Consider the following 11,875-nt stretch of genomic DNA (forward strand, 5'->3'; position numbering starts at 1 on the left):
CAACGTGCCGCTGCTTCATATCGATAGAACCTTTCCTGGAACTTTGTTGTAGTAGCGATTTCGGTAGACGCTGGCCGTGGATGAACTAGGACTCCTGTTTTGCGACTGAATCCCAGTGTTTTCAGCACAATATGAACAAGTTGTTGAGAGACAGAGACGCTCTTGGTGGCTAATATAGTTTCTTTCAGCTCCCGTAAGGTGATCAACAGCTCGTTTTCTATCTTTGACAGCAAGCAGTTCTCAGTAATATCGGTACTGGGCGCGGGTTGCATATACGTGTTTCTTTCTGTGCTCCTCAAGCACCTGCGTATTGTTATATCACTGAATTTAAGAAGGAAAACAGTCCTCGTCGCTCTGTTGAGCAAAGCATATGTCCTGCGAACAATTCGTGTATGGTATATAGAGTGCATTGCATCGTGATTTCGATTTCCTGATATACACTGCGAAATAATATTCTGTCACACTCAGCGGGGGCGGAATAAAACTCAGCAGAACGTTTATAAGGCTTGCAGATTCAGAAATGGGTTTTATGAAGCACTCTTGACGATGTCACAGACAGTCACTTTGTTCTCCAGGTTCGCACGGTTGAGCACTCGACATGCACCACAGAGATAATGAGCTAACTAGATACGTCACGAGGTTGCGGTTTGCCCTATTCATAAACCCAACGAGCAACCGCAGGATCCCAGTCCACGAGCTCGTGCTCAGTGAACCAAAGTTGGATTTCGCGCTCAGCAGTCGTCACGGCGTCAGAGCTGTGAACAACATTGCGACCTATATCAATTCCATATCTTCCCCGTATCGTACCTGGTTCACTTTCGAGCGGATTCGTGGCTCCAAGGAGTTTCCGAGCAGTACGAACGACATCTTTGCCTTCCCAGCACATGGCCACAACAGGGCCAGAAGAAATGAAATCAACAAGGTCGGGAAAGAATGGCTTATCACGCAGTTCGGAGTAGTGATTCTCCGCAAGCTTCCTATCGGGGAGTACCAACTTCAAACCAACAAGCTTATAACCCTTTCGTTCGAAAATGCTGATAATTTCGCCGACCAGGCCCCTGTGAACAGCGTCCGGCTTTATCGCTGTGAAAGTCCGTTCTCGACGGTTCATCACGAGGAACTTCCCTAGCCTTAGTTGAGACGGTTGCACCGATATTTGGTTTCGTTTGCAACATACTGTCGAGGTTACGCTGTTTTCGCGAAGAGAGAAACCTAAAGAAGGAACGAACATTGCTGCTAAAGAGACCCGAGCGCAAGCTGAAAAGTGTGTGCCGTCGCATTTATGGCTGCACCGATTGACGTGCGTCGTTACAGAGCGCGTCGCTGGGATCTGCGACTCCTGCCAGCGCTAGGGCATAGATGGCGTACTATGCCAAGCCATCATCCTACATTCAGTACGCGCAGGGCACCATGAGAAGCTAAAAAACTGCGTATAGAATAAAGGCCTAATATGCGGCCCTATAATCCAGCGTGCAGTACGAATAGGGCAGCACGGGAGGCTATCATCCTGTGTAAGTTTGCATGGATTAGCATTTGAAGCGACCGTCCAGCGTGACCAGAGAGCGCGTTCCGCCGCCAGTACTATACGTAAGCGCATCAAAAGCGCTGCGTGCAGGGCCACCACCCGACTCCATAACGAGGACACTGCCTGTGGCATGGAGTTGTCGGGAAAAAATGTCTGTCGCTGCGAGGCTGCATTCGCTGCACAGAGCCGGGACAGTCGGGAATGTTGCTCACGTGATTGGCATTTGCGAAACTCGTGTCACTGGAACTGGCCTTAACTTCGATTCTATGAAGACAACCTGGGAATGGCGTCGGTGAAGATGTGATCCTCTGGTACGGAATGGAAGCTACTCCAGGTCGCATTCTCGGCTTGATGGGCGCCTCAGCCAATAGCGGGAGCCAATGTCGTTCAGAGTCCACTATGCGAGACTGGAGGTGGAGGCTCGAAATCCCATTTTGTGGGCGTGTGTGCGTTGCAGAAGTACGTTCCTCGAAATTTTCCGGGAAGTATATATACATATATCGAAAAAATGGATGAACAGAACGCCATTACCGTTCATCAGCTGCAAATGAAAATCGTTCCCTGTGTCTATCTAGGGCGCTCTAATATTTCTGGATGAGTAATCCGTACCGCACCAGTGCGTTGCTTCAGGCGTGCATGCAATGAATCTCTCCTAGTCACCAAACTATATTATCCAAAGTCTTCCGCTTTCCATGTAATGCGCTCATTGAGTACAACACAACTACATCACACATTCACTCGACACAAATCTGCTGGACGCGCTCGCACTTCTAGGAATCTACAGATGTTTATCGTGGCGTTCAAGTCTCGACGCGGAAACTGCTTGCACGCTTGGTTGGTGGTGAAAGCACACTGTAACGAGCCTCGAAACCTCGACTGCATCGACATCTGATGCTCGGAAAGCTTACCCTGCACAAGCTCGTGCATCCGCCTCCATCTCACGCGTTTTTTCTCTGCCTGTTTCAGCGTGCACCTGTGCTCAGGATGCGTGTGCATCGTCCTGAGCAAATCGATGGTCATGATGAAGAATCAGTTCTCGCACTAGTTGTAAGCTCCAGTCGAAGGAGCAGGACATCAGCATTGGAGTGTTCGCGCATGCTCAGCGCCATCGGCTGCTGCTGTAGGATGCGACTTATCTGTCAGTCGCTTTCCGACTCATGAGATAGACTGGCGAACGCATGCGTCCCGCCTCCGTACAGCCTGGCCCGCAGGCGGTCCTAACGCGGTCTCGAGTGTTCGTACCGTACTTCGCCCGCATGAGTGATCTAGATACCAATGTACGCGCGTCATGAGGCGTCGAGGGGTGCTCCCTCTGTTCGATACGGTACTCAGGGCGTCTAGAAGGATCCTCACGCCGCATGCCGCTCGTCAATATGCCTCCTGCGGTCCATCATGCCCAACTCTCGATGACGCCCAGCCCCCGAACTGCTGAGCAGCCCGATCCGCTTTCCGTTCGGTTCTTTTGGTCGTTTCTTCTCATTCTCAGGTGCGGCGACCGCGAGGAGGCCCTTCAACGCGGGATCCACACGCATCCCAAAGTGCGCCTCCTGTTCGACTCTATACGAGGGACAATGAGTCTCGCGTGCCCGACTCAGGCGTAGCCATCGGAAAATCTATGCAGATTGATATTCTGTCGGCCCCCATGGTTCCTCTAAGTTTCTCTCCATTTGCTCCGTGTGGATGAGAATTCTTGGACGCGCTCGCCAGACGCTCTTCACAAAGTTGCCTGTGTGCTTCCTATTTGTGCGCAGACACCAGCAGCAGCTCACTGAAAACGCCATACACTACCGAGCTGGTTTGCGGTGATATGGTGGCCATGATCTGACTGTTGGGTACCGCATCGAACAGACGCTCAAGGTAACTGGTGCGCTCGGACTCGCGACGGGATTCGGCGCTGCTCTGGCGCGCTTCGTTCAGGGACAGGTGCTGGCGTAAGGTACACGGAACGAAGGCATCGCGCTTCCACCATTATTCGGACGCAATGTCCGTGGGTGCGAATCTGAGAGCTACGCAGTGAGCTCGGACGATCTAGACTCACTATCGCTCTGTTCATGACGTCTCCTACGAACTTGCAGCCAACTCGATGTCCTCCGACATTGGCGCCCCGTTGGCCTCCATCAACACCCCAAGAAAGCCTGCCACCAATCGTCACTTTTGCGGTCCAGCGAGCAGCTGCCAGATCGCCCCCGGGATGCGTCTCTTGAAGCGCTCGACGTTGGCCGGCAAGCTGGTTCCGTTTTCGCTTCGCGGTTCGTTTGATGCTTTTCTGTACCAGCGCTGCAGATGTCCCGATCTTCCACGTCGTGCAGCTACTCGTCAAGGTATTCTGCGAAGCGGGTGAGCAAATCTCTGCTCCTGCAATCAGGCCGCATTCCAGCTCCGGTCCCGATTATCAGTTGCTTTGCCGTGCATAGGTTCGATCGGAATTTCCAGAGGAATCAGGACAGACGGGAGCCCCGCGACCGAAAGTCGTGCGAGTAGTTGTCTGAGGGGCTGCGTCAAGCCAAGGCACGCAAGATGAGTCTTGCCCGAAACAAGCTTCGCTTTCCGAATGCCGTCCAGCATCTCGCTTATTGGGGAATACTCTCCGTTGACGTGTTTCAGTAGGGTGGCCTCGACAATGATTTCAGAGTTTGCTGTCCGCTCGCGAAGATTTTTGGCCGTGTACCTACCCGTTCTTGTTGTGGAAGGATGTTCCTCTTCTTCGTCGGATGCGCGTTCCGCCTTCTCCATTTCCTGGCGGCGTGGTATCGATGCGGTGGCCAGTATTCATACCCGTTGTACTCTTTGAGGTTCATACGCTCCGTGTAATTGGTGGCACTGAAGCGTCCCTCTCATAAGTGTTTATCTACCACTCGCCAAATACCTCTTCATCACCGTCTCCATCGTGAGCACGCCCGCGCAGCCGAGAGAGCTTCTCCGATCCCGCACACACACACACACTCGCACGAAAGGTGAATCCATGAAGTGCTCACGAGCAGGGTGAAGTGATGAACGAACTTGTCCGTTTCGCGATATGTAGGCGATCATGCAAATGAAGAGCCGCTTGGGGGATGCTACTCTCACCCTCACGTATATCTTCTACACGAACAGCGGTTTGCCGGCCTTCGAGTATCCATACACGGGTAGGCCAGCTTTCTAGAATGGCGTCTCATCGAGAGAGACGAAACCCCGTCGCTCTTGTAGCACGCGTTGGAGTTTCAATACGAAAGTGATAGTTTGTCGTTCATCACGCGATGCTCTCGCACACACGCGTGCTTTTTCTCTGCGGCAATCAAAAACTCTTCATCACCGTTCGTATCAACAGTACGGAAGCTTCAAATCCTCTGGCTTTTTTGGTAGTCTTTCTCAGAGAAGATATGGACTGGAATGGATTGGCGGAAGACAGACTCTCGTATAGATAGACTTTAATAAGATCTGTTTTAAATATATGGCGTTCACGATACGGACAATGAGAGGGATCGATCATCCACCTGTTGACCTTATGTCATTGCCTGTTACAAAAAAAGGCCGATTTCGCAACCTAGGGATGACAGCATAAAAATATTCACGCCCTTTCTCGATTCGACAGGACTCGTTCTTTTTCTCGAATATCCTCGATACAAACAAACAATCAAGAAGAGAGTGCGCGCACAGATGTGTAGAATCCACTACTGTGCAGAAAACAGTAGTTCAGCGCAAATCGGTGAACTAAAGTGAATCTCTCGGCGACTGCGCTGTTCCGAGCAGTCTTCGTCGCAAATCAACCAGGATGATAGCGTGATATTTTCCTCAGGAGCACGTCGAATCGTTTCAGAAACGAGCAATGAACATAGGCGAAGGTGACACTTGTTTATATCTCAAGCATGGACTCCTCCGGTGGAGCCAAATCCTCGGCAACGAAGACGTCATCGTCGAATTCACGAGGCAGTGGAATTTTGGACATTCCTTCTCGAACAAGAACCTCCAACTGATTCGCAAGCTCGGTGTTATCCCTGAGACGCTGCTCTGCAGCACTGCGACCGTGGGCAAACTGCTCGCCATTAAGGGCATACCATGTGCCTTTCCGCACAATAATTCCAACATGCTCAGCCGCCTCAAGAAGGCTCCCTATCCTGTCAATGCCCTTGCCGAAAAGAATTTTGACGGACGCCACTCTAAACGGCGGAGCAACTTTGTTCTTCGCGACTTTCACTTTGCAAATGATGCCAGAATTATCTTTCAGAGTTTCCTTGCGCCGAATATCGATACGAACCGTGGAGTAGTATTTGAGTGCGTTTCCTCCCGAGGTGACCTCCGGACTGCCGTAAAATACGCCGACTTTGACCCGCAGCTGATTGAGGAAGATAACTGTGCACTGCGATTTCGACATCGAGCCTGCAATTTTCCGCAGAGCCTTGGACATCAGTCGTGCTTGCAAGCCCATCTGGTTATCGTACATGTCGCCTTCTATCTCGGCCTTCGGCACCAATGCAGCCACTGAGTCAACAACAACCAGGTCAACTGCAGCGGATCGCACCAGCTGATCGACTATTTCCAAGGCCATCTCTCCGGTGTCCGGTTGGGAAACGAGCAAGTCGTCTGTGCAGCAGCCAAGCGCGGCCGCGTACTGCGGATCCAGCGCATGCTCCGCGTCGACGAAAGCCGCGACCCCGCCGCTTCTTTGAACCTCCGCAATTGCGTGCAGCGCCAGGGTTGTTTTCCCAGAAGACTCAGGTCCGTAGATTTCGACCAGACGACCTTTCGGGTAGCCGCCTCCCAGCGCAACATCGAGAGTTAACGAGCCAGAAGGTGTCGTTTCCACGCGCATCCGATCGACTTCGCCCAGACGCATGATAGACCCCCGGCCGTGAGTCTTTTCAATCTGGTCAAGAACCTGCTTCAGTGAATGCAGCTTTGCTGCAGCATCCTCCGAAATGCCGTTCCTGTTTGCAGGAGTGGCCAGTTCGTCCGAACTCGGCGTGAGTTCTGGTGAGCGACCATCGACTGCCTTTAGCGCAAGCGCTAAAAAGCCGGTGCTCTTGCGCGCAGTGACGCGCCCTCTAGAAACTGGCCCGGTGGCTCTTTTAAGTGCTTTTCCTCGCACGAAACACGGGTCGCCGGCGAGAGAGATAAACATGTTGAGCGACTTAACGATAAGAGTCTGAGCTCAAACCTACTGCGACTAAACGAATCGATCCACCTCCCGGCAGTTCGGCGACCGAAGCGCAGCAGAGGCGCTTGGAGATGCAATGTCCCGATGATCAAAGAGTTTCCATTTGTAGGCATAAATGTCAACTAGTCCAGGCGTTGCGGAACGCCCGCCGGGTTTTTTTTTGCCGATGCCGAAACGCTTTTATAAACCATCGATCCCAGATTGCCGGATGGATGGATTTTAGCTTTCGGGAAAGCGTCCATCATGCTGCCACACCAAGATCCATGACCTGTTCTCGGATGTAATGGTCTTTTTGTTCGTTCTATCGTGCACCCAGTACCTGGTTTGCCGCACCCGGCTTAACTCTTATATCTCGCTGGTGCCGATGCATCATGGAGACAGAGCGACTTTGCTGTGCCAGAGAGGGCATCGGCTAGAGGCGTGTTGCACTCGACACAGGATCGGAGAACACAAGCACTCTGGAAACCTGCAAGCTGTACATATAGCCCTGCTGTCTGTAGCAGCGCGAAGCTGTATGGTAGGAGTCTACTACGACTAGTGCAACGCCCAGGAAACGCTTTACGACTCCTAGTCCGAGAATAAACTGCGTTTCGAACGAGCTTCTCAGGTCTCTTCACAGCACTAGGCACTGGGAAACGTATGTATCACTGGCCCGGAAGAGTCGTCCGGCTGCCTGGAGCTTTCCCCAAGAGCATAAACTATCGAGAATACGGAAACACTTTCACGTTTTTAACGTTTCCTGTAGTGGAGAAGTGAACTATTTTCGATCTGCCCTATGTGTAGGCCTCTGCCCGGAACATCGAATGCAGTGCACCGCGTGTATAGCCCTGTTTTAAAGGACACTGAGGAGACAAAAGCGAATGGCAAGTATGGTGTATTGAGCGCTGTCGACCGGCCGGAATGAAATTTGAGGTCGAGTGTGGGAGCTATGGAGGGGATTCCTATCGCCAGCTGTTGCAAACTGGCAGCCGTAAGCGTTTCTAGTCAAGCACAGGGGCTCGTTTATCGGTCGCTACCACCATAGCGTGAAAGCCTGCTGCAGATTCAAGTAGATACGGATTGAGGACTTGTCACTGGCGTGCGTCTCCACACCCGCTTTTCCAGGAGATCAGACTTCGTAAAAGAGGGCATTGTTTGGGCATACGAGTGCCGAGTGACTGAATGCGGGACCGCACGCCGTGCTCTCCTGGAGAGACCCTGAGTCTCAATGGTATCCATTTCGAAAGAACGTTCTGTTCTGGTCTGGAGCGCCCCGAGCGGCGCCCGTTTAGCTGTTGCTTCCGCGTTGGTCGAGACGCGTTTGCGGTAGTGCGGTCTACTGCTACAGCATCAATGGTATGGTGCTGTCACGCATGCAACTTGGAATCGTTTTAGCGATATTCACCTGAGCGGAAACTTGTCCCACGCAGAGTGGCCTGGCCATGGATATCGAGCGCAAAAACGCGATACGTCTAGCATGTTGGGCTGCCTTGCGAATTACCAATATTTTCTTGCCGTTTCGTGCCTCGGCGCTCTCATATAAGCAAATAGCACCCAATGCCTATGTGCGCCCACGCACAGTACGTAGTGATGCGTCCAGCCACACAAGTTGTGGCGACGTGCTGGTTCCATTTTGGGTAAAGGATCCTCATTGCTTTCCTTGTCTTGAAACATAGGACGTAATATGCGTGGTGCCGTGTCTCCAGAAGCACTCCAGTTCCTGTCAGCCGAGTATCGCGGTTTTCCTCATCTCAGAACATACGACGCGTGACGCGCTACACCTAGTCCGCTTCAAAGAAGCTTCGTCTTCCATCGTAACGAACGCATGATTTTCTCATTCGTTTTGAAATCAATGCTCATGTGGAGATCTTCCACCTAGCCCATACAAAAGCGTTCTCGCTTTTAACAACGGCGAGCAAAAGCATAACTGTATCTGTCTAGTCGCCAGAGAAATGGTGGACAGCAGCGAAGGCCTCAGCTACCAGAGTCCCGTTTCGTAAGGTCCGCTTTTTCAGATTCTGATTGATCCAGTCCACAAGTTTCCATTAGTGAGCCGTCATCGTGTTGCTTCAGAGCGGGACTATGCGAAGATGCGTCATGGAACGGCCGGACTCGCCTGCAAATCACTTTCTGGAAAGCTGCCCATATATTCGTATTGTGCGTTTCATGTTCTCTTGGACATGGTCTCTTCTCGGAAAGTTTTTCATGAGCACTGTGCTTGGGGCTTGTTACTTTTGTCGGAGTCTGTGACGAGGGCGCCGGTGTCATCGAGGCGCCCGGCACTTCGATGCTCAAATCCGTGGGCGCCGCCGAGCTGAGAATCACTTTGAAGCGTTGGAGAACCTTGTCGGGATCCGCAGAAAGATGAACGACTCTGCTGCGCCGTTCGAAAGGTTTCCGCAGTTTCCTGAGTTCAGCTGTTCTTGCATCAGACTCTTGATGACTGAAAGAGGGGTTTCCGGAATCCATTTCTGTCTGCGATACGACATTGCTTGAACCTCGACGGGATACGCTCGAATGACAACTTTCAGAATCTGATGACGCATCGTCATCAGCAATGAAATCTGTGTCTGTATCGCATTCCAGGGAACTTCCAGAGCAGCTCGAGCTCCCATGTGCAGACTCTTCATCTGAGGTTGACAGCAAGTCTTCTCCAGAGTCGTCATCTTCCCATTCCATGTCGCTGTCGCAATCATAGTCGATCAGGTCGTCGTCGAGAATCGCAAAGGGAGCACGGGGGCGAATCTTATGCACTTGTTCCATCAGCGGCCAAGGTCCATGATACGGAGGCCGACTATTCTCATAGAAATGTAAGTAACGATATCCTGGTCTTACGAACCGCCCGGAGATACATGAGTATGCAGTGATTTGTTTGCGATGCAGTGCTACCCATACTTGATTCAGCAGTGCTTTGGATAGCACCCCACCGTCGCCATCCGCTCTTATATGTTGAATTCCCCGTTCGACAAGCTCGACGTCCTCGGAGTTCGAAAATCGGGTTATCGCCTCCTTGCAGATGACTCCACGCGACCAGCGTTGCAAAAAAACTTGTACAAAATAGCTTTTTCGCGCAAGGCGCAGCTCACGCACGAGTACAGCAATATCCGGCTGTTGATGTGCAGGGGTTACAGTTCGGTCCTGCTGCCTAGCACGCGAGGCGGCCACCAAAACATCCATGGCTAAGCTCAGTCGTCGACGAGGGGCGCGCGCGCAGTCAGGGCCCCAGATTGTATCCTCCTCGGCAGTACTAGGCACGTTGCGAGCATCCAAAGGCGCTTTTTCCCTCAGAGGAGAGTCGAATTGAAGAGCCAGGGGGCCACAAAAAGTCACTGTTTTCATCGGCGCTATACTCATAGTGTTTTCCATTTCAGATCTGCGGCGCATGAACCGGAATAAAGTCTTCGCTGATTGTTTTCCATCTTCATTACCGATTTGTGATTCAGCGCGATGCGAACGATTTTTACCACGTCGTTTCGCGGATCGCAAGCATGGAGACACCTCCTTGATGCCGTTCTCGGACTCCGCCTCGTCAGCCTTCATTTCATTGCAACTGCTCTGGTCTGGACCAACGCCTACGTCCTGTTGGAGCTGAGGCGAGAGCGGCTCAGACTCCGGTTTTCGCTTCCTTGATTTTTCATTACGATCCCGTCTCTGTTCGAGACGCTTTTTCAAACGATCTGCGCGTGAAATGATTGAATCAACGACGGATGACTTTCGCACCAGTGATGATGCTTTCGTGTCAAGTGCATGCATAATCAAATCCAAGCAGATATCTATTCGTCTTTGAATATCGATGAACAGAGCCTTGGCCTCCTTCCACGAACCAAATGCCACCATACGCGACGAGTTCGTCTCTCTCGGGTTCGATTGCGTTTCCGAGACCAGTGCCGGATCCAGGACATCGAAAAGGAAGACCTGATGGCTGGGATTCTGTAGCGCGCTACAGAGTACCTCGAAACATCTGCACTCTTCTGCTGCAAGCTCCACTCCTGGCGATAAATGCGAAAGCTCGGAATGCAGTACGTCACCAATCATTCTTTTCATCTTGATATTTCGTTCGAGCACGATACCGCCCGGAAGACATATCATACACTGCTCCATGAGAGTTTTCACATGTCCCACGTCCGCGCAACGAGCTTCTGCGGCAAATGCCTGTGCTAGTGTCCAGAAAGCGGTTTCCTGGCTGCTCGCACCGGCGACGACACATCCGGAGCCGAATCTCGCAAGCTCACCGGGAATAGAGCTGATTGATTCCTGATCAACCGGGAACGAAGCCAAAATGGGCGTGCCTTCGGCTTCTATGACACGCCGCGAGCAACTCTTGAGTTCCTCGACATGCTGAAGCACCTCGGCGCTGTACTTAATAGCAAGTCGCAACATAGCCGGCGGTACCGACTGCCTCAGCGACCGTGAACTCTGTTGATAGTCGCGAACCTTACGCTCCTCCTCCAAAAGAAGGCGCTCCAGCGGCATGGTGGACGAAGTCGTACTTGCTTCCGTTGTTGAACTGCCCCCGTCGAGCGCGGCAGAGGCGTCAGAACTGCAGACGACACCCTTCGCGTAAACTTCGCCACTGCTGCTCAGGGTCCCCGTTGTCAACGCCTCCGGATCAGGGGCGCAAGTGCGCTTCGTGTGGACTGTATGGCACACACTCGGTACCGCTCCCAGCAGTTCATCCTCCATAGCCTTGTCTGGTTCCGAAAAAGTGCGCTTCGGGCGACTACCGCAATTGGCGCCAGAAAGGTCAGTGCACGCGCGCCCAGGCTCGCTTCCGATCCACATGTGAAAGATGGACCTATAGGCATAAAGATATCATAGTCGCGAATCAGCCTCGACGCCGGGAGAGGTTGCTACGATAACTCGAGTCCAACACTTTTTTCCATTTATGCGGAAGAGCCGGGGGCCACTCCGAGCATAATCGGTGAGGCGCATCATGCTGCTGATGAATGTCCTCTCGTCGATTGTCATAAACTAAGAAGCACTCGTCTATCGAATGGAATTGCGTATTGGACGTGAGATGTATAGAAGACTTGCAGCGTGAGCCTGTGAACAATTCGTTAGAGCGCGCCATCGATTTGTTTTCCCTGTCAATCCTACGGCGCCAATTGGTGCGCCTCCGACATGCTTTGAAACAGAAAGATCGAAAATTTGAAGAAAGCTTTTTTCGAGTACGCTACGCGTAAGGAATGGAGAAGATTGGAGGTTTGTGCGCATGAATTGGATAGTGGTGTCAGTTA

At 52.0% G+C, this 11,875-nt stretch overlaps 3 protein-coding genes across 3 annotated transcripts; all 3 read right to left on the bottom strand.

The window, feature by feature from the left end:
- Nucleotides 1-652: 652 nt before the first annotated feature.
- CYME_CMK060C (nucleoside-diphosphate kinase) lies at nucleotides 653-1,231 on the bottom strand (the record flags this gene model as incomplete). Its single annotated transcript, XM_005536432.1, has 1 exon — nucleotides 653-1,231. The coding sequence occupies one exon, from the start codon at nucleotides 1,229-1,231 to the stop codon at nucleotides 653-655; it is 579 nt and encodes a 192-aa protein (XP_005536489.1).
- Nucleotides 1,232-5,357: 4,126 nt separating this feature from the next.
- Nucleotides 5,358-6,623, bottom strand: CYME_CMK061C (DNA repair and recombination protein RecA, chloroplast precursor; the record flags this gene model as incomplete). The annotated part of the gene is made up of 1 exon (XM_005536433.1): nucleotides 5,358-6,623. One exon carries the CDS (start codon nucleotides 6,621-6,623, stop codon nucleotides 5,358-5,360), a length of 1,266 nt encoding a protein of 421 aa, XP_005536490.1.
- Nucleotides 6,624-8,612: 1,989 nt separating this feature from the next.
- CYME_CMK062C (hypothetical protein) lies at nucleotides 8,613-11,420 on the bottom strand (the record flags this gene model as incomplete). The annotated part of the gene is made up of 1 exon (XM_005536434.1): nucleotides 8,613-11,420. One exon carries the CDS (start codon nucleotides 11,418-11,420, stop codon nucleotides 8,613-8,615), a length of 2,808 nt encoding a protein of 935 aa, XP_005536491.1.
- Nucleotides 11,421-11,875: the final 455 nt, after the last annotated feature.

Source organism: Cyanidioschyzon merolae, chromosome 11, assembly GCF_000091205.1.
Source record: "Cyanidioschyzon merolae strain 10D DNA, chromosome 11, complete genome".
Taxonomy (NCBI): domain Eukaryota; phylum Rhodophyta; class Bangiophyceae; order Cyanidiales; family Cyanidiaceae; genus Cyanidioschyzon; species Cyanidioschyzon merolae.